The sequence below is a fragment of the Enhydra lutris genome, unplaced genomic scaffold (genome assembly GCF_002288905.1).
Source record: "Enhydra lutris kenyoni isolate GAN:26980312 unplaced genomic scaffold, ASM228890v2 scaffoldscaffold18, whole genome shotgun sequence".
In the NCBI taxonomy this organism is placed as follows: Eukaryota; Metazoa; Chordata; class Mammalia; order Carnivora; family Mustelidae; genus Enhydra; species Enhydra lutris.
The window spans coordinates 6,956,838-6,976,530 of NW_019154102.1; the positions used below are offsets into that span (position 1 = coordinate 6,956,838).

Genomic DNA, 19,693 nt, shown 5'->3' on the forward strand with positions numbered 1-19,693 from the left:
GTGTGATTTGCTTTTTATTATGCTTATAGCTATTGTCTGTTTCCATAAGAGCAGGAATCTCTTTGTTCCCTGATGCCTCTCAAGGGCTTAAAAGAGCACACCTGGAACCTGCAGGTGCTTTGGAAACAGCTGCTGCTGAAGGAATAAAGAATGTAGGAAGAAGGATGTGAGTGACTGGAGCACAGAGCCTTGGGGAGGAGCACAAGTGACAAGGACACAGAAGGGAACACACACAGCTTGGTTCCTTTCTTTGTGTCATCCTGCTGTGTTCAAGCTGAAGCCCTAAAGAGCAGTGGTAGGAGGTCAGAGAAAGGTTTAGGGAGGCGCATATCATGGCCATCACCTCAGACAGGTCACCCTGTTCTGGAAGGTGGGAATCCAGCTTATTCTTCCCCACTATTTATTCTTCTTAATGCCATTTTTCTTCCTCAGAGTACATTGAGGATCTTGGGGTTAAGTTGTTCTCCATTATGGGAGATTTTGTCCACTGGTGGACAGTTGACGTTGTTTGGAGATGTTTTTGATTGTCACAACTGTGGAGTGCAACTGGCCTGTCTGAGGAGGGCCCAGGGACACTGCTGAGCCTCCTGTAGTGTCACCTTGCTGGGATCACCCCTACAAGGAAGAACTATCCAGCAGTCAGTGTTAACAGTGCTAGGGCTGAGCAGATCTGGTATAGAACACTCAACAGACGAACTCTCAAATCTAAGAACACCCTTGTTTACAATAGAAACAAAGTGCGTACCTTCCAGTACCTTCCATTGTTCTCCTTGTTCCTTGGCTGGCTTTTTTTATTTTCCTCTGCCCTTATCCCCTTCTCCCCCTCATCATCCTTGGGGCATTGTCGCCTACTCCACGGTTGTTCTGCTGAGAAGGTGGTGGTGCTGCCAGGAACCAAGTGTGAGCAGGAGGTGGGGACGGCGAAGTAGCCGTCAACGGACAAGGGTGGTGTGGTTTGTTCAGACTCGGGGTGGAATGTGGTGTCAGACAAGCAGAAGTTGACCATCTGCTTCGTTCTCATAGTCGTTCCCCTTGAAACACTCTTCCTGAGCATGTCGTAGGTAAAAACTGGCCTGGGGGTTTCTTTGCTGGGTGGACTTGGTCATGTGTTTCTGTCTTCTGAGGTCCTCTGTTAAGCTGTGGATGCTTCAAAGTTCCTGTCACCATAGGATTTGGGATCCTGCAGAATGAATGTTGAAGTAACCAAGGATTTGGTCAAGAGTAATTTTCATTATGAATTCTGTTATGAATTCTCAGGCAGAGAGCCCTTGTAGGCACTAGCAGCAGGCCATGGCCCTTTTGTGTGGCAGGCCAGCTGCAGGCAATTTAGGACTAGCCCGTGCCCAGCCTGTGGCGAGGCCCCATGACTCCTGCAGCAGCTCCCAGGGCTCGCTCTGCCAAGTGCTCTGCGTGCAGGATCCCATTTAATCCCTAACTGGGGCGGTGGTGGAGGGGAGGAGCGGGGGTGGGCGGTTGGTTAGTGTTTTTCTGTGTCCCACCTTGAAATTCTTAATCATTTTTTAGCCAGGAGTCCACATTTCTGTTTTTGTATTAAGCTCTGTAAATCTTAAGGACAGGCTTGTCACCGAGTCGTCTGTGTTCACGAATCTCTGGAGAGACTCCCTCCCTCTTCTTTCCTTTAGGTCCCCTAACTCTGCCTTCAGCACTACCCTTAGGATACCAGAACTGCTGGGAGGGCCAGGAGTCCCTGGCCTGTTCCTGACCCCCTCGGTGGCCTCAGTCACCCACCTCCTGAGAGGGGTGGTCAAGGGGCCTCGGAGGTCCCTGCTGGCATTTCCACATCCTCTCCCTGTGCCTCCTCTTCCATCTGAGTGAACTCTCTCCTGAGTGCTTTTTTTTTTTTTTTTTTTTAATTACCTTTACCTCTTTACCAAGGGTATTCATCGGTATGGCATCTTTAATAAGGTTAGGTTTATAGGGGAAAAAAACCATCACCCTATCTTGTTTAATTTTTGGTACCATGTCCTGGGAGCACGTCCACAGAGAAGGGCATTATGTTTGTGGGGAAGAGTGTTTGCTCCAGACTTGGACTGTTTGAGTCCTCATTTTTTTCTCTTTTGCGTGCTCACTGTGGGACTTTGGGCAACTAATGTATACTGTCAGTGCTGCAAGGTCCTCATTTATTCAATAGATATTTACCGTCCCCATTTAGGGCCTGGTGCTGTCCATAGGGCCTCCTCCTGAGCCATTGTGAGCATTCCTGTCGTACATGTAAGGATCTGGGCCCAGGGCTGGGTAATATCCATGGGAATCATTCCTGCCCATTTACGCAGCTGGCTTGTTTGACTTGGACTTGACTTTTCAGCGTTGCACTTTGTTTTTGCATTCTGCTCACCAGAACCTGGGCTCTCCAGTTGGCTAGGGCAGAGTTTTCCAACCTGTGGCTCAAGAACCAATTGCATTAGAATCAACTGGTGGTGCAGCCTGGAAATCTGAATTTTCAACAACGTGTGACTGATAAGTCTGATAAGACATAGTAGCTTGGGAACAGCTTGGTGGTGGTTCTTAACAAGTGGCTCTTAGCCCTGGAGAGCTAAAAATACCTATGCCTAGCCCCACTCCAGACCAACTGAGAGGAGTCTCTGGTTGGGATTCAGGCCTGCATATATATATATATATTTTTAAGATTTTATTTGACAGAGATCACAAGTAGGCAGAGAGGCAGGCAGAGAGGAGGAAGCAGGCTCCCTGCTGAGCAGAGAGCTGGATGCGGGGCTCGATCCCAGGACCCTGGGATCATGACCTGAGCGGAAGGCAGAGGCTTAACCCCCTGAGCCACCCAGGCGCCCCCAGGCCCGCATATTTTTAAAAGCACTTTTCACATAGACTATGGTGCACCATGAGGATTGGAGTATCTACTTTTGGCACCTTGCTGTGGCCTAGGAGCACCGGGTTTAAAAACACTAGTATGTAACACACACACACACACACACACACACCCCACCCCACCCCCCATCTTCCCTTCTCGGGCCAAATAATTGAGGAGAAAGATAATTTTATTCCCCATATAGTTCGTTCTGTCTTTGTGTGTCGGACCATAGCCTTTCCTTCTAAGAGTCTGTGGTGCCAGTCCATCAGAACGACAAACCCCAACACTAAGTTGTAGGTAGCACAGGGAGAGAACAAAGAGTCTCCAGGGAAGGCAAATGCTGCAACTTCTTCATCGCTCCTGGTGTAACGCTGCCTGGGGCTGGAACCTGACTGCATATATAGCAAGTTGCTCTCCGCTGAGACGAATACAGACTTGCTGGTTAAGATAATAACAATTCATATTTATTAATTTCCTAAGTGCCAGACCATGGGTCTAGTGTTTAAATATGATTGTATCGATTCCTCATAACAGCACTGTGATGTATGAGTGCCGATATTCTCTCCACTTCACAGACAGGGAAACTGACGATTTGAAAAACTGAGTAGCCCGCCATATCACAGCTGGGAGGGGCCGGGGCTGGCTTGTAAGTCCAGTCTGTGTACTTAACTATTCAGTGAACCAATGAAAAATAACCAGTGTCCTTTAGGTCTGGGTTGATACTCATAATACTCATGGACTAGATCTCCTCATGCCCTGGTTTGAGGACATTTACCAAAAGAATTAGAAAGATGCTGCTTACCACTCTCTGGTCTGAATACAAAACTGTGGCAAGAGGCTGGTGAGATTGTGGTCTTCGCCTTTGATGATTTTTAAGTGGGTGGTTGCTCTTTACTGCCATCTGCTGGCTGTCTGGACCAAGCACAGGCCAGAGCCCCACATTACTCATAGAGGATTGTCCGAGAAGGCCACCTCTCCAATTCAGCAAAATGCCTTCAGCTCATGCATTCGAAAGCCTTAGAAACATGCACTCATCTAGAAGAAAAGAGCACTTCTGTGGCTTTAAATAATTAGGATGATTTTTCTTGCCGCTCTGTTTATTATTGGCAGATTTCTAACCATATTCCAAGTAATACCTTATGTTGTTTGGACTCCCACAGCAGAAGACAAAAAGCAAAGACAGCTTAATTTCCCAGTGCAGTGGCCATCTTGGGCAGTCCGGTTAGGAAGCCACAATTACACTACTGTTCTCTGCATATGTGTCAGGGAAGTTAAAACCAAGTCGCAACAGACAGGAGAAGGGCAATACCGTGAGACCCCTGCAGGGATCCTCCACATGCCAGGGTCTCTCCAGAATGTACCCAGAAGAGACTCTGTCCTTCTCATCACCAGTGTTGCATGCAAAACAGCAGTTAAGTTTAGAAAGGGTGCAAATAGGATGTTATTAGGCAACCTGAACAGTTCTGTCCACTGAGGTGTTTTCAGGTCGTGATTCCTGTTTTCAACAGTTACCTTGGAAGTCAGAGTAGCCCAGTGTCCCATCTGTCTTTTGAGGTAGACCTCTGGGGCTGACTTGTCTGATGTGACAAAATACAATTTATCTCTTGGAAACAATGAGTATTTGCAGAGAGCCTGAGTTGGTCTCTAAGAGAAAATGTTCACATCTCATTAAGTTTATGTTGTAAATAATGGAAATGTAACAACTCCTTCCCTCCATCTCTCTCCTTTGCCCTCTGCCCATCTTTAGTCAGAAATAATCCATATCAATTTTACTCTATTGCCTCTTCCTTCTCTGAAGCCTCTCCATATGTTGGTTAGTCCGGTGGAAATCTGCTATGAAACACACATTGCCAGGGGCTAAGGGGAAAACAAGGGTGGCATCCTCAAACTCGGCCTCTCCGTCTCTTGTTTTCTGGCCCTCTCCTTGCCAGATCGCATAGGCCCTATGGAGGAATGCAAGAACTCTCTGGTCACAGTCTGAAAACACAGCGAGTGCTTGTGTTGACTCGCTCCTCCGTCTTTGCTGAGTTGGAAAGTTTTTCTTTGTTCCTAAACCTCTTTCCAAAAGACAAAGCAAACCTTTTGAAAATGTTAACATTTGGCAATTCCAGGTGGCAGATTGTTTGTTACCATATTCTTGTACCTTGCTGAATTTGTTCCCCGAAATGAGCAGGTGAAAAATAGTTGGGGTGGTGGGGAAAAAACAAATGTTTGTATACTGGACCAAATACAATGTCAGATCTTGGGGAGAAATTTCGGTTTTCAGGTCATTTAGCCTCATGGAGCAGGACATGCGGTTGGAGGCCATGGGGAAGGGGCCGGCGTGCTCAGGCTTAGCAGACAGCCGTAGGTGCCAGGCCCGCTCTGGAAGGGTAAGTCTGGAAGACAATCAGTGGAATTATGAAAGGACTGTGGTTGAAATATTTCAATGACGGTTAAACTCTGTAACACATTGCTGGCTTCTGTGTGTATATCTGTATGTGTATATCATTTTTATTGAGATAGAGTTGACATACTCATTTTAGGTGTACATAATGATGTAATATATGCATATGTTGCAGAACGATCACCACAATGAGTCTAATTAACACCTACTACCACATAGCTACCGTTTTTTCTTTTAACAAGAACTTTTAAGGTCTCCTCTCTTAGCAACTTACAAATATACAATACAGTATTATGAACCTACAGTCTTCATGCTGTTCATTACATCCTGAGGACTTAGCGATTTTATAACTCTGTTTGTATCCTTTGATCACCTTCACCCCTTTTGCCTACCTCCTGCCCCTCATCTGGGCAACGACCCATCTGTTCCTTCTATCAGTGAATTCAGGAGTTTTTGGTTTTTTGCTGCTTGTTTGCTTTTTATGTTCCACACACAAGTGAGTTTGTATAATATTTATCTTTATTTGACTTTAAAAAAAAAGATTTATTTATTGAGAGAGAGAGAGCTAAGAGGAGAGGGGGAGGAGGAGAGAAATTCAAGCACACTCCATACTGGGCGCGGAGCCCGGATTGAGCGGGGCTCAATCTCAGGACCCTGAGATCATTACCTGAGCTGAAACCAAGAGTCGGATGCTTACTGACTGCGCCATCCAGGTGCCCCTCTCTCTGACTTATTTCACTTAGCATAACGCCCTCAAGATCCACCCATGTTGTCCCAAATGGCAAGACTTCCTTTTCTATGGCTGAGTAATATTCCACTGTGTGTGTATGCCCCATTTTCTTTATTCATTCATCCATGGATTAACACGTAGCCCGAACATGGAATTGGCCTCTTGTAAATAATGCTGCAGTGAACGTGGGGTTTCATTTTCCTTTAGAATTAGTGGTTTGTTTCCTTTGGGTAAATATCTATGTGTAGAATTGCTTGATCATATGTTAGTTGTATTTTTAATTTTTGAGAAACCTCCTTGTTTCTTACCACATTGACTGCACCAATTTACCTGTCCAGCAGCAGTGCACAAGGGTTCCCTTTTCTCCATATCCTCACCAGTACATGTTATTTATCTCTTTTAATGATAGCCACTGTGCAGTGATATCTCATTCTTGTTTTTTTGTGCATTTCTTGGATCACTAATGATTCTGAGCACCTTTTCATGCACTTGTTGGCTATCTGGATGTCTTCTTTGGAGAAATGTTTACTCAAATCCTCTGCCCATTTTTAAATTGGAGTTTTTATTTTTTTGCTTGAACTGCATGAGTTATTTATATATTTTGGATATTGATCTTTTTATCAATTATGATTTGCAAATATTTTCTTCATTTGGTAGGTTACCTTTTCATCTTGCTTTTACTTCCTTTGCTATGCAGAATCTTTTTAGTTTGATGTCCTCCCACTTATTTATTTTTGTTTTGTTGCCTTTACTTTTGGTGTCAGAGCCAAAAAAATTATTGCCAAGAATGATTTCAGAGAGTTTATTGCCTATGTTTCTTCTAGGAGTTTTATGGTTTCAACTCTTTTGTTACTGAATTCATTTTGAGTTAATTGTAGTGTGTGATATATGATAGCATTCTTCCTTATGTGGCTGTCCAGTCTTCCCAACACCGATTATTGAAAAGACTATTCCTTTCCCTTTGTGTATTCTTGACTCCTTTGTGATAAATTAATTGACCGTATATGGGTGGGCTTATTTCTGGACTTTCTGTTCCTTTGATCTATGTGTCTCTTTTTGTGCCAATACCACCCTGTTTTGATTACTATAGCTTTGTAACTGAATTTGAATTCAGGAAGCATGTTGCCTCCAGCTTTGTTAAGATTGTTTTGGCTACTCAGGGTCTTTTGTGTTTCCACACAACAAATTTTAGGATTGTTTATTCCATAAAAAATGGCATTTATTTTTTTCCGTGAAAATGAGAATTTTGATAGGGATACTGTAGATTACTTTGTGTAGTATAGTAATATAGGCATTCTATGTATTTTAACAATCTTCTTCCAGTTCATGGGCATGGAATATCTTTCCACTGATTTGTGTCATCTTTAGTTTTTTTTCATCAGTGTCTTATAATTTTCAGTGTACAGGTCTTTCACCTCCTCAGTCAAAATTATTCCTGGGTAGGATTGCCTGGGTGGCACAGCTGACTGAGCATCAGACTCTTGGTTTCTGCTTAGGTCATGATCTCTTGGTGCTGGGATTGAGCCCCACATTGGACTCCATGGTCAGAGCAGAGTCTGCTTGAGTTTCTTTCTCCTTTCCCTCTGCCTTTCTCCCACACCTGCATTCTCTCTCTTTCTCTCTCTGGGATAATTAAAAATTTTATTCCTAGGTATTTTATTCTTTTTGATGCAACTGTAGATGGACTTGTTTTCTTAATTTCTCTTGCTGATAGTTCACTTTTAGCATATACAAATGCAGCTGATTTTGGGGTGTTGATTTTTTATCCTGCACCTTCACTGAATTCATTAGTTCTGACTCTTTTTGTGATCTTTAGGGTTTTCTATATATTGAATCATGTTATCTGCAAATAGTGGCAGTTTTACTTCTTCCTTTCCAATTTGGATGCCTTTTATTTCTTTTTCTTACCTAGTTGCTTTGAATAGGATTTCCAAATACTTATTCCAAAAGTGACAAGAGTGGGCAAGCTTGTCTTGTTCCTCATCTTAGAAAAAAGATTTGAGCTTTTTACCATGGAGTATCATGTCAGCTATAGACTTGTCCTTTGTGGTCTTTGTTATGTTGAGGCACATTCCCTCTCTGTTTTCTTTGTTGAGAGTTTTTATCATAAATGAATACTGAGTTTTGTCAGATGCTTTTTCTGTATCTATTGAGATGATCATATGACTTAAATCCTTTATTTTGTTAATGGGGTGTATCATAATTTGTATCCAATTTGCAGATGCCGTACCATCCATACCATACTTACATCCATGGAATAAATCCCTCTTGATCATGGTATATGAACCTTTTAATGTATTGTTGAATTTGGTTTGCTAATATTTGCAAATTTTTGCATCTATGCTTATCAGGGAAATTGGGTTATAATTTTCTTGTGACATCTTTGATTTTGATATCAGGATTGTCCTGGCCTCATAAGATCTGTTTGGAAGGGTTTCCTCCTCATACATTTTTGGGAAACATTTCAGAGGGATTGATATTAATTCTTCTTTAAATGTGTAGTAGAATTCACCAGTGAGGGCTTTTGATACTGGGCTTTTCTTTACTGGGATGTTTTTGATTACTGATTCAATCTCTTTACTCATTATTGGTCTGTTCATATTTTCTATTTCTTCATAATTTAGTTTTGGTAAGTTTGATGTTTCTAGGAACTTTTCCCTTTCTTTTAGTTTGTCCAATTTGTATGCATTTATTTCTTCTTAGAGGTCTCTTTTGATCCTTGGTATTTCTGTAATGTCAGTTATAATGTCTTCTCTTTCATTTTGGATTTTATTTGGGTCCTCTCTTTTTCCTTGGTAGGTCTGACTTAAGGTTTGTCTATTTTGCTCATCTTTAAAAAAAAAACAAAAAACAGCTCTTAGTTTCACTGAGATTTTCTATTATCTTTTTAGTCTCTTACCTTATTTATTTCTGCTCAGATCTTTATATCCTTCCCCTCCTAACTTCGAGCTTCAGTTGTTCTTCTTTTTCTAGTTCCTTGAACTATAAATTTAGGTTGTTAATTTAATAACTTGTTATTTAATATAGGCTTTTCTCACTGTGAACTCTGCTCTTAGAACTGCCCTTGTTGCCTCTCCTAGGGTTTGGTATATTGTATTTCTATTTCCATTTGTTTTTTATTTCTCTTTTGATTTCTTCTTTGACCCATTGGTTGTTCAGTAGTGTGTTGTTTAATCTTCACATACATGCAGATTTTCCAGTTTTGTTCTTCTCATTGATTTCTACTTTCATACCATTGTGGTCAGAAAAGATGCCTGATAAGATTTCCATCTTCTTAAATTTATTGATTTTTTTTGTGGCCTAATATACAATCTATCCTAGTGAATATTCCATATGTACTTGAGAAGAATGTATACTATGTTGCTTTCAGATGGGATGTTCTTTAAAAGTCTTATAAGTCCATTGGGTTGAATGTATCATTTAAAGCCAGTATTTCCATATTGATTTAATGTCTGGATGATCTATGCACTGATGGAAGTAGGGTATTAAAGTCTGCTACTGTATTGTATTGCTGTCCATTTCTCCCTTCAGGTCTGTTAATATTTGCTTTATATATCCTGGTTCTCTTCTGATGTGTGCATAAACATTTACAAATATATCCTTTTGCTGGATTCACACCTTTATTGCTATATAATGACCTTCTTTGTCTCTTATTACAGTCTTTGTTTTCAAACCTATTTTGTATGGGTATACCAGATTTCTTTTGGTTTCTGTTTGCATGGAACACCTTTTTCTATGCCTTTACTTTTAGTCTTTGTGTGTTCTTACATCTGAAAGTGAGTCTGTTTTAGGCAACACATAGATAGGTCTATTTTTTATCCATTAGCCACCCTATGTCCTTGGTTTGGAGTATTTTGCCCATTTACATTTAAAGTAATCACTGATAGATTACTTACTATTGTTTTGTTAATTGTTTTCTGGCTATTTTGTAACTCCTTTGTTCTTCTCTTGCTCTCTTCCTTTGTGATTTGATGATTTTCTGTAGTGTAGTCGTATGCGTAGATTTCTTTATCTTTACTGTATCCACTATAGTTTTGTTTTGTGGTTACCATGAGACTTTCCTAAACCAACTTACAACAGTCTATTTTAAGTTAATAGTTTTAGTTTGAATACCTTCTAAAGCTTTACATTTTTACTCCTCTCTCCCATGTTTTGTTTTTGATGTCACAACTTACATTCTTTTTTTTTTGTCTATTAACAAATTATTGTAGTTGTTTTTAGTACTTTTGTCTTTTAACTTTCATCCTACTTTTATACGTAATTAAGCTACCCCCTGTACAACATTAAGTTATTCTGAATTTTACTCTATATTTACCTTTACCAGTGAGATTTATACTTTCATATCTTTTCCTATTATTGATTGGTGCCCTTTTATCTCAACTTAAAGAAGTCCCTCAAACATTTCTTGTCAGGCTCTTCTAATGGTGATGAAATCTTTTAGCTTTTGGTTGCCTGGAAAAGTCTTCCTCTCTCCTTCAATTCTGAAGGATGACTTTGTCAGGTAGAGTATTTTTAGTTGGCACTTTTTTTCTTCAGCAAGTTAAGTATATTGTGCCACTCCCTATAAAGTTTCTGGCCTGCAGAGTTTCTTTTGAAAATCTGCTTATAGTCTTAATGGGACTTCCCTTGTACAAAACAGATTATTTTTCTCTTGGTGCTTTTAAGAGTTTCTCCTTGTCTTTAACTTTTGAGACTTTAATTATAGGATGTCTTGGTATGGGTTTCTTTGGGTCATCTTATGTGGAACTCTCTGCTTCCTGGATCTGAATGTCTGTTTACTTCCCCATGTGAGGGAAATTTTCAGCCATTATTTCTGCAAATGAGTTTTCTGGTCCATTGTCTCTCTGTTCTTCTGGGACCCTTATAATATCAATGTTAGTCTACTTGGAATTGTTTGATAAATCCCTTAACCTGTCTTCATTCTTTTTTTTTTTTTTTTCTTCTTGCTGCTCTGATTGGATGAGTTCTCCCGCCCTCTGAGTTTACTGAACTTTCTCCTTCTTCATCCAGTGTCCTGTTGAACCCCTCTAGTATATTATTCAGTTCAGTTATTGTTTTCATCTCTGTGATTTGTGTTTGCTATTTTCTTACATATTTTATTTCTTTGTTGAAATTCTCACTTTGTTCATGTTTTGTTCCCCTGAACTCAGTGAGTATCTGTAGGACTGTTCTTTTGAACTCTTTATCAGGTAAATGACTTATTTCCAATTCACTGCAGTCTTTTTCTGAGATTTTATCTTGTTCTTTCATTTGGAACATATTCTTCTATTTGTTCATTTTTTCTTGACTCTCTTTGTTGGTTTCTCTACATTAGATAAAATGGCCACCTCTCCTGGTCTTAAAGAGATGGCCTCATGTAGGTGAGTCTTACTGTTTAACCCTTCCCATAGCTCTTGACTGTCCATCAAACCTTTGTGATTGTATAAACAGCCTACTTGGTTCTTTGTCATTCCCAGTAATTGAGGGTGTACCAAGATCTGTCAGTGTCCCAAAGGGGAGGATCTTAGTTGGCATCTATATTCAGTCTGATTGGAAGCCAGACCCCAGACAGCAGCTTTTAAAGTATGTACATATACCTTTTTCAGGGAAAGAGCAGGAGATGGGCATTTCTGTTTGTTCCCTCTGCACTGAGCCCTGGGGTAACAGATAGTGAAGAATTGTTTGTTTGCTTACCATGCCATTGAACCTGTGAACACAAGCTCTGGTAGCCTTCAGAACCAGGCTATAAAGAGATGTATCCTCTCGGGGCCAGCCACAAAAGCTGGGGTGCCAGACCTGAGCATAACCTCCTTTCCTGGAGACACTGATGATCTGGGGCAGGACAAAGGGAGAATGCAAAGATGATACCCACTGATCTCCCTAAGCTAACCCTTAGATGTGTATTTATTTAGAGGTTGGCCCTTCAGGCCACAGTTATGAAGATAAATTAATAGGCCTCTTCCATAGAGAGACTGGGCATCTCAGTCTGCTCTGTCTCTGCTGTGCCTTAGGGGGTAGCTGATTTAAGAACTGTTTCTCTATTTGTCACAGTCCTGTGGGATCCATGAATGTAGGTACTGCTGGCCTCCCAGGCTGGGAGGTCAAGTGTGACTCTTGGGCAGTAGTCACGAAAACCTTGGTGCCCCTTGTGGCACAGGCTTCTTTCCAGGACATAGCAGCAAGTGGGGAACAAAGCAGAGGGAGAGTGCAAATGTAGCACCCTCTGGCCTCCTCAGTCTTTGGAGAGTATTTCAGTGGGCCTCTAGATGTGTATTAGATTAGATGCCTGCCCTTCAGACTGAAATGTTAAGCAAATAGTCTCTGAAATGTTAAGCAAATTGTCTCTGGGCATTGTTTACTACTAAGGAGGAGCATTTCAGCTTCCTCTGCACTGGGCCCTTGGAGAATAGTCACAGTGAGCCCACTGTTTTTTAATTTGTTATAGCCTTGTGGATCCTGTGGATACAAGTGCTAATGGCTTTCAAAGCCAGGTATTTTGGAAGCTTATCTCTCAGGTGGGGGTCTTAAACATTGGGGTATCAGATGTGGGCTTTAAAACTTTCACTCCTCGGAAAGAAGCTCCGAGTTGTGAGCTTGCTGCCGATTGTGGGTTGATGCTCAAGGGTGGGACTTATAGCAAGATTGTGTCTCAGCCACCCCTACTCATTTTGATGTGAGATTTTTTTTTCTTTGTTTGTTTTTCTTTGTTCACCTGATATATATGAATCATTCAGTTATTTTGAGTTTCTTCCAGGGGAAATTTTTTCATATGTAGCTGTAGATAGGTATGTCCATGGCAGGAGTGAATTCAGGACCATCCTATGTCCCTGTCTTGACCTAGAATCTTGTATATATGATTTTAATTGTGTGTGTGTGTGTGTGTGTGTGTGTGTGTGTGTGTGTATAAATATCTGCTTACACATGTCTCGCTTCTTCTTAGAATGTAAATAAACTCCCAATAGGGCATGAACCTGACTTATTCACTATCCAATCCCTAGTCTTGGGCACATAGTAGGTACTTAATAAAAAATGTTTGAATAAATGAATGAATATATCCCTCCTTCTTTCAATGTTTTCATTGAGGATAGGGATGTTATCATTTATTTCTTGGTATTTCCAAGAACACAAGAAATGTTTGTGATTCTGATGTTTTAGTTTACTTGGCCATTTTTATTGAGCATATACTACATGCAGACACTGGGCTAAGTATTGAAGATACAACAGTGTAAACAACTGAGAAAATTCTTTTATTCACAGACATTAGTGAGAGGAAATGGACAATAAATGTAATAAAAAGTAAGTTATTTGATGTTTTTTGCTGATGTTGGAATAGAATTAATATTCCTGGAGTGCCTTGGTGGCCCAGTGGGTTAAGCGCCTACCTTCAGCTCAGGTCATGATCTTGGGGTCCTGGGGTGGAGCCTCGCATAAGGCTCCCTGCTTAGCCGGGAGTCTTCTTCTCCCTCTCCCTCTGCCTCTGCTCTTCACTTGTGCTCGATCTCTCTCTCTCAAATAAATAAAATATGTTTTTAAGAAAATAATTAATATTCCTCTTTACTTCCTGTTTCTGAAGAACAAAGTGTTGAACCTCTTCTGTAATAAAATTGTAAGTGATCCAAAGCCTATAACAAAGAAACAGGAATATGTTAATTAGCAAATGGTAACTAAAGCTCTGGAAAAGTGTGAAGAGAGAGAAGGACAAGAAAGAGACAGGGCAAAAGGATTGTTGCTGGGGCGCCTGGGTGGTTCAGTGGGTTAAAGCCTCTGCCTTCGGATCAGGTCATAATCCCAGGGTCCTGGGATTGAGCCCCGCATCAGACTCTCTGCTCAGCAGGGAGCTTGCTTCCCTTTCTCTCTCTCTGCCTACATCTCTGCCTACTTGTGATCTCTGTCAAATAAATAAATAAAATCTTAAAAAAAAAATCACTAATGCTTTAAAAAAAAAAAAAAAAGAGATTGTTGCTGCAAAGCAGAGTTTCCTCCACAGCTGAGCTGCCCACCCTGTCATTCTGCAATCTCACCCTGGCTGCTTTCACCATGTATCTGTCCTTCTCAACCTTGAAAGCCCATCACGATGTTTGCTGGCAGGGTTTTGATCGACTGACCCTGAACTAGCTGTTGCCAAGGTATCCCTCCTTACTACTCAAAGTGGGGATAATAAATCAGCCTATGTACTATTTCCATTTCAAGACACATAGTGAATTCAGAGCAAGGGGGAAAGAGTTAACTGCATGTAAAAAAAAAAAAAAAAGCCTTGTGCGCTAAAAAAATACTTTTTTTGTAAATAAATACATCCTCTCATTGGATCCTTTTAAGACCACTGTGAGTTGGTTAAGGTGAGGATTATAATTCATGTGTCTATATACCCCCAGTTAACCCTTCTTTTGTCTCAGCATCCCATTTGGCTTAGCATTGTTTTTGTAGACTTAATTTTTTTAGAGCAGTTTTAGGTTCACAGCAAAATTGAATGGAAGGTACAGAGATTTCTCCTAGACCCCCTGCCACCACACATGCACAGTCTTCCTGACTATCAACATTCCCACCAGAGTGGTACAGCTGTTACAGTGGGGGAAGCTACATTGGCATATCATCACTCAAAGCCCATCAGTCACATTAGAGCTCACTCTCAGTGTTACAGGTTATGTGGGTTTTGACATATGTATAATAACATGCATCCACCATTATAGTGTCTTACAGAATGTTTTCACCACCCTGGAAATCCTCTGTGCCCTGCCTATTCATCCCTCTGTTCTGAACTTATCAATTTGTAATAAAGTGTAATTATAATTTTATTTTTGAAAATATTTTGATAGAACTATTCATTTCAACACAATAAAGCTGCTTTCTTGGTTAAAAACTAAATATTTTTAAAGTATGTAAATTTATGGGATGGCAGGGTGGCTCCGTCGGTTAAGCGTCTGCTATCAGCTCAGGTCATGATCTTGGGGTCCTGGGATCCAGCCCCACCTCGGTCTCCCTGGTCAGCAGGGAGTCTGCTTCTCCCTCTGCCTGCTGTTCCCCCTGCTTGTGTGCACGCTCTCACTCTCTACACATAAAGAAATAAAATCCTTTTTTAAATAAGTATGTAAATTTAATTTGTCTTTCAAAGTAGTTTCAACTTGGATGATGAGTTACATAGTCTCCATAATGACAGTCTGCATTTAATGCAGAGAAAAACTGGTTTCCAGAGAGAAAGGGACACACTCTGATGTGTCTGGCCAATCAGGTCTAGAGCAGAACTAAAACCCTGTGCTCTAACTTTTGGCACTTTCTATACCAGAGACAAAGCCCATTGGGGAGACAACTAAGATCTCAAAGCTTACCACATCCCTGCCTTATTTAAAGTAGTTGTGAAAGCAGGATTCTGTCTGTATTTCTAATTCAGGCATGAGAAAATGCACTAAGTAAATAATTACCTGGTAAGGAACAAAACAGACCACAAGAAGTCCAAGAAATAAAAAATCAGGTAGGCAAATGAAGACCTGCCTGGAGAGAGAGTATGCACTCTTGAGGTGGTAGTTTGTACCTCAAAGGAGTACTGTGCTTTTAGAGAGGATTGTATGAAATGTTAAGTCGGAGAAGAATAGCATCTTCACTGACAAATGTTTGATGGTATTTTGCAACTGAAATTAGTTGCATTTGCATATTTCTGGGACATGGTACATCTGTTTATCCAGCAAAATGAGTCTAGGTCCTGATCAACTACATAGTAAACTTGCCTAATATGGCAATTAACCATTCTGTAGTATCGCCCACATGTAAGTTTAATATAGTGTTAGTATCCTAAAGATTGAAATGACTCCTAACTTTTCCATAGCAAATCAGAAGTACATTATTTCAAAAAGGGACAGGTTTTCATAAACAATTTCTCCTCATACTCATTTTAAGATGTAGTATTTAAAATACATCGTGATGTAAAAACACATAGTTACCCCACGTCAGTTGGAAATGATTATTCCCATGTAAAATCTAGCTTGCAAGGGGCAGGGTAAATGACCAATGTGTGGAAGGAAATGGTAAATAATACAGAATAGTGTGTGGAGTTGACATTTCTCCTTCAGGCCTTTTTTTTTTTTTTTTTAGGTTACCTAAATTGAATTTATTTATTTTTATTTTTTAATATTTTTATAAACATATAATGTATTATTAGCCCCAGGGGTACAGGTCTGTGAATCGCCAGGTTTACACACTTCACAGCACTCACCATAGCACATACCCTCCCCAATGTCCATAATCCTTCAGGCATTTTTAAGATGCGTTGCGTTAGGTGCTATCCTGGGTAATAGGATGTTTAGGTGTTTTTCTTGATTTACAAATGATGTGAATATATGTTTTTATTTTGTTTCTTTATTTTTGCCAGGTCTCTCTATCCGGAGCGTATGCTGGAAGGCAGACCGCCTGCTAGCAGGGACCCAGGACAGTGAGATATTTGAAGTGATCGTGCGCGAAAGAGACAAGCCGATGCTGATCCTGCAAGGCCACTGTGAGGGGGAGCTCTGGGCGCTGGCCCTGCACCCCAAGAAGCCACTAGCTGTGACAGGCAGTGACGACCGCTCTGTCAGGTGAGGCCCCGGCAATGATGGCTAGCCTCTCCTTGGCTGCCTTGGGATAACAGATTTATTTTGCCCACATTTGCATGTTACTCAAGAGAAGGATAAATCACAGTACAGAACCACATAGGTTTCAAGTAGAATGTTGAGACATTTAGCTCAACAACACTTGGCTTCTTAGCATTTTGTTGTTGCTCTCTTTCTTTGGCTCCATCTTAAGTCACGAAAATGCTCTGCAGAGTGAAAATACACTGCTACTAGTTAGACTCCTGGTTCTCTTTCAGTTGACGGTGAGCTAAGGGCATCTATCTGTGGTAAGATCATACTTCCCCCTCATGTGTTGGGTCCTCCGCAGGGGGCTGCGCACAGCATTTTACACTTTTGTTTTGGACATTCATCTCCACTGGTGAATTCAGGAGTTTGTCTTCATCAAAACTTAAATTCTAATTTTCAGAGTTGTCTTCAGTGTGAGGAAACAACTATTTCTTTGCAAATTCTCAGATGGAATTTTGAACACTGTCCTCAAATCAAAGGAAAGTATTGGTTCCTAAAAAGACAGGCAATTTTTTTTTTAATTTTATTTTTTATAAACATATAATATTTTTTTATCCCCAGGGGTACAGGTCTGTGAATCGCCAGGTTTACACACTTCACAGCACTCATCATAGCACATACCCTCCCCAATGTCCATAATCCCACCCCCCCCAACCCCCCTTCCCCCATTAACCCTCAGTTTGTTTTGTGAGATTAAGAGTCACTTATGGTTTGTCTCCCTCCCAATCCCATCTTGTTTCATTTACTCTTCTCCTACCCCCTTAACCCCCCATGTTGCATCTCCTCTCCCTCATATCAGGGAGATCATATGATAGTTGTCTTTCTCCGATTGACTTATTTCGCTAAGCATGATACCCTCTAGTTCCATCCACGTCGTCGCAAATGGCAAGATTTCATTTCTTTTGATGGCTGCATAGTATTCCATTGTGTATATATACCACATCTTCTTTATCCATTCGTCTGTTGATGGACATCTAGGTTCTTTCCATAGTTTGGCTATTGTAGACATTGCTGCTATAAACATTCGGGTGCACGTGCCCCTTCGGATCACTACGTTTGTATCTTTAGGGTAAATACCCAGCAGTGCAATTGCTGGGTCATAGGGTAGTTCTATTTTCAACATTTTGAGGAACCTCCATGCTGTTTTCCAGAGTGGTTGCACCAGCTTGCATTCCCACCAACAGTGTAGGAGGGTTCCCCTTTCTCCGCATCCTCACCAGCATCTGTCATTTCCTGACTTGTTAATTTTAGCCATTCTGACTGGTGTGAGGTGATATCTCATTGTGGTTTTGATTTGTATTTCCCTGATGCCAAGTGATGTGGAGCACTTTTTCATGTGTCTGTTGGCCATCTGGATGTCTTCTTTGCAGAAATAAGACAGGCAATTTTATTAGGGCCTCAAAGATTCTTGCCGTGGATCGTTTGTTTTTTGTTTTTGTTTTTGTTTTTGTTTTTGTTTTGTTTTTTGAGAGCACAGCATTATGTAAAATGAGCAAAATGAGCATACTTTGAATGTCTTGGGACTGTTGAAGGGCTAAACATAGGATTTAGATGTGTGTGAGGAAGGCTGTTCCGCTGACTTGAGTATTTCTGTATTTGCTGCTGACCTTTAAATGTGCCCCGTGACAAGCAGGCCGGAAGAGTGCGTGCTAGTGGGAGGGACAGGCTGCTGGATCAACTGGTTGATTGATTACTGCTTCTGGGCTCTAATATCTAAATTAGAACATTGTAGACTAGATTGAAGGGTCCTGCTTCTCCCCTGCTCTGGTTCTGTATGTCTGTGAATCTGATCAAGGCACAGTGTACTCATTAGTGGCGTATAAATCCAAAAGTAAATCCATTTTGTGATCTCTACCAAGCACTGAAGCCCCATCAATCTAAAATCAGTAAACACACACTTGTGTCTCCATGAGGCATACATGTTTGTTTGGTTTAAGATTCTCTTTCCTCAACTAAGCCCTCTTCTCTGCCTTTTCCTTTCTTGACTCCGGGCCTTCCCTGAGCAGGCAAAATGATGCCACCAAGTTACTCGAGCACCTAAGATGCTCGATTTATACTCATCCTGATAGAAATGATTTCAAGAAAGTCTTCGGCTTTTGTTTTTTGACAACTTTGTTGCATCTGAGAAATGCAGACATCTCCAAGGAGGCCCGACTGTCAGAATGTCTTCTTCCCCTTAACCATGAATTTGGCTAAAATTATAAATGTTCTTTTACACTGATTGTTGAAACTTTAGAGACTAAGTCCTAATTTCTTGAGAAAGATGAGCTGAGTGACTTTGTAAGAATGGTACAGTCTACTGGGGAGTGATAGTTTCTGCATGCTAGTAAAGCAAAGCTTACATTGCTTTAAATAGTACAAGGCTAAAAGCAGCGTGAGATTATGAATAATGGACGAGGTATTGCAAGACTACTATGAGCTTTAGGCTGACACATGCAGGCTGCCTCCGGGATCAGTGAGCTCTTTGCTGTGCAGCTCTTCATCTTAAGGAGCATGCCTCCATGCATCCTGATGGCAGGACCCACTTAGAGAAACTGCACCACGTGAGATTTATTTGTACGTCTAGATGCTCGGTCCCGCCGGCAGATCCTGTTATTTGTGTGTTTAAAGAAGACAGTCTTAGGACGACGAACAGATAGAGGTCAGCTACCCCAACTGCAACTAGCATAAACCCTTATTTGTATCTTCAAATGTTTAGTTCATGTTCACTCAGTCTGAGGTGCCTGAATCAGATGTTCTAGGAGGTGCTATACCTGTTGCCCGACCTCCATTTCTCCCCAGCAGTGGTGTCCATCAGCCAGGGGTACTGTGAAGCGTCTGCCCCGAGTAAGGGTGGCGGACCTGTCTGCAGTGGGATGCCCAGGGGGGCTTGTGAGGAATGACAGAGATGACTGGAGACAACCAACTATGGGAGCATCCCGGGCAGGGGCAGGGTGTCTTCTGATCCTCTCCATCTCAGACAGGTTCTCTTTCCAGGGAGGCCAACAAATGTAAGTAAGACGTGTTTCGATCTAAAGCTGCTTAAATAATACAGTTACTAGAAGGGTACTCATTTTTTTTTTTAAACAAACTAACAATAATAACATCCAGTAGAACGATTTTTAATTTCCAAAGAGAATAGCAAGATTTTGTGTGAAGGAGTGTTTAAAATGTCCTTATTCTAT

At 41.1% G+C, this 19,693-nt stretch overlaps 1 protein-coding gene across 2 annotated transcripts in view; it reads left to right on the plus strand.

Moving 5' to 3' along the window:
- LOC111148192 (echinoderm microtubule associated protein like 6) overlaps nucleotides 1-19,693 on the plus strand; it is a 272,095-nt gene that overhangs the window by 139,712 nt on the left and 112,690 nt on the right. For both annotated transcript variants that reach the window (XM_022504656.1, XM_022504657.1), the window contains exon 7: nucleotides 16,286-16,487. In XM_022504656.1, coding sequence (XP_022360364.1) covers nucleotides 16,286-16,487 — 202 coding nt within the window. The remainder of the gene's footprint in view (nucleotides 1-16,285; nucleotides 16,488-19,693) is intronic.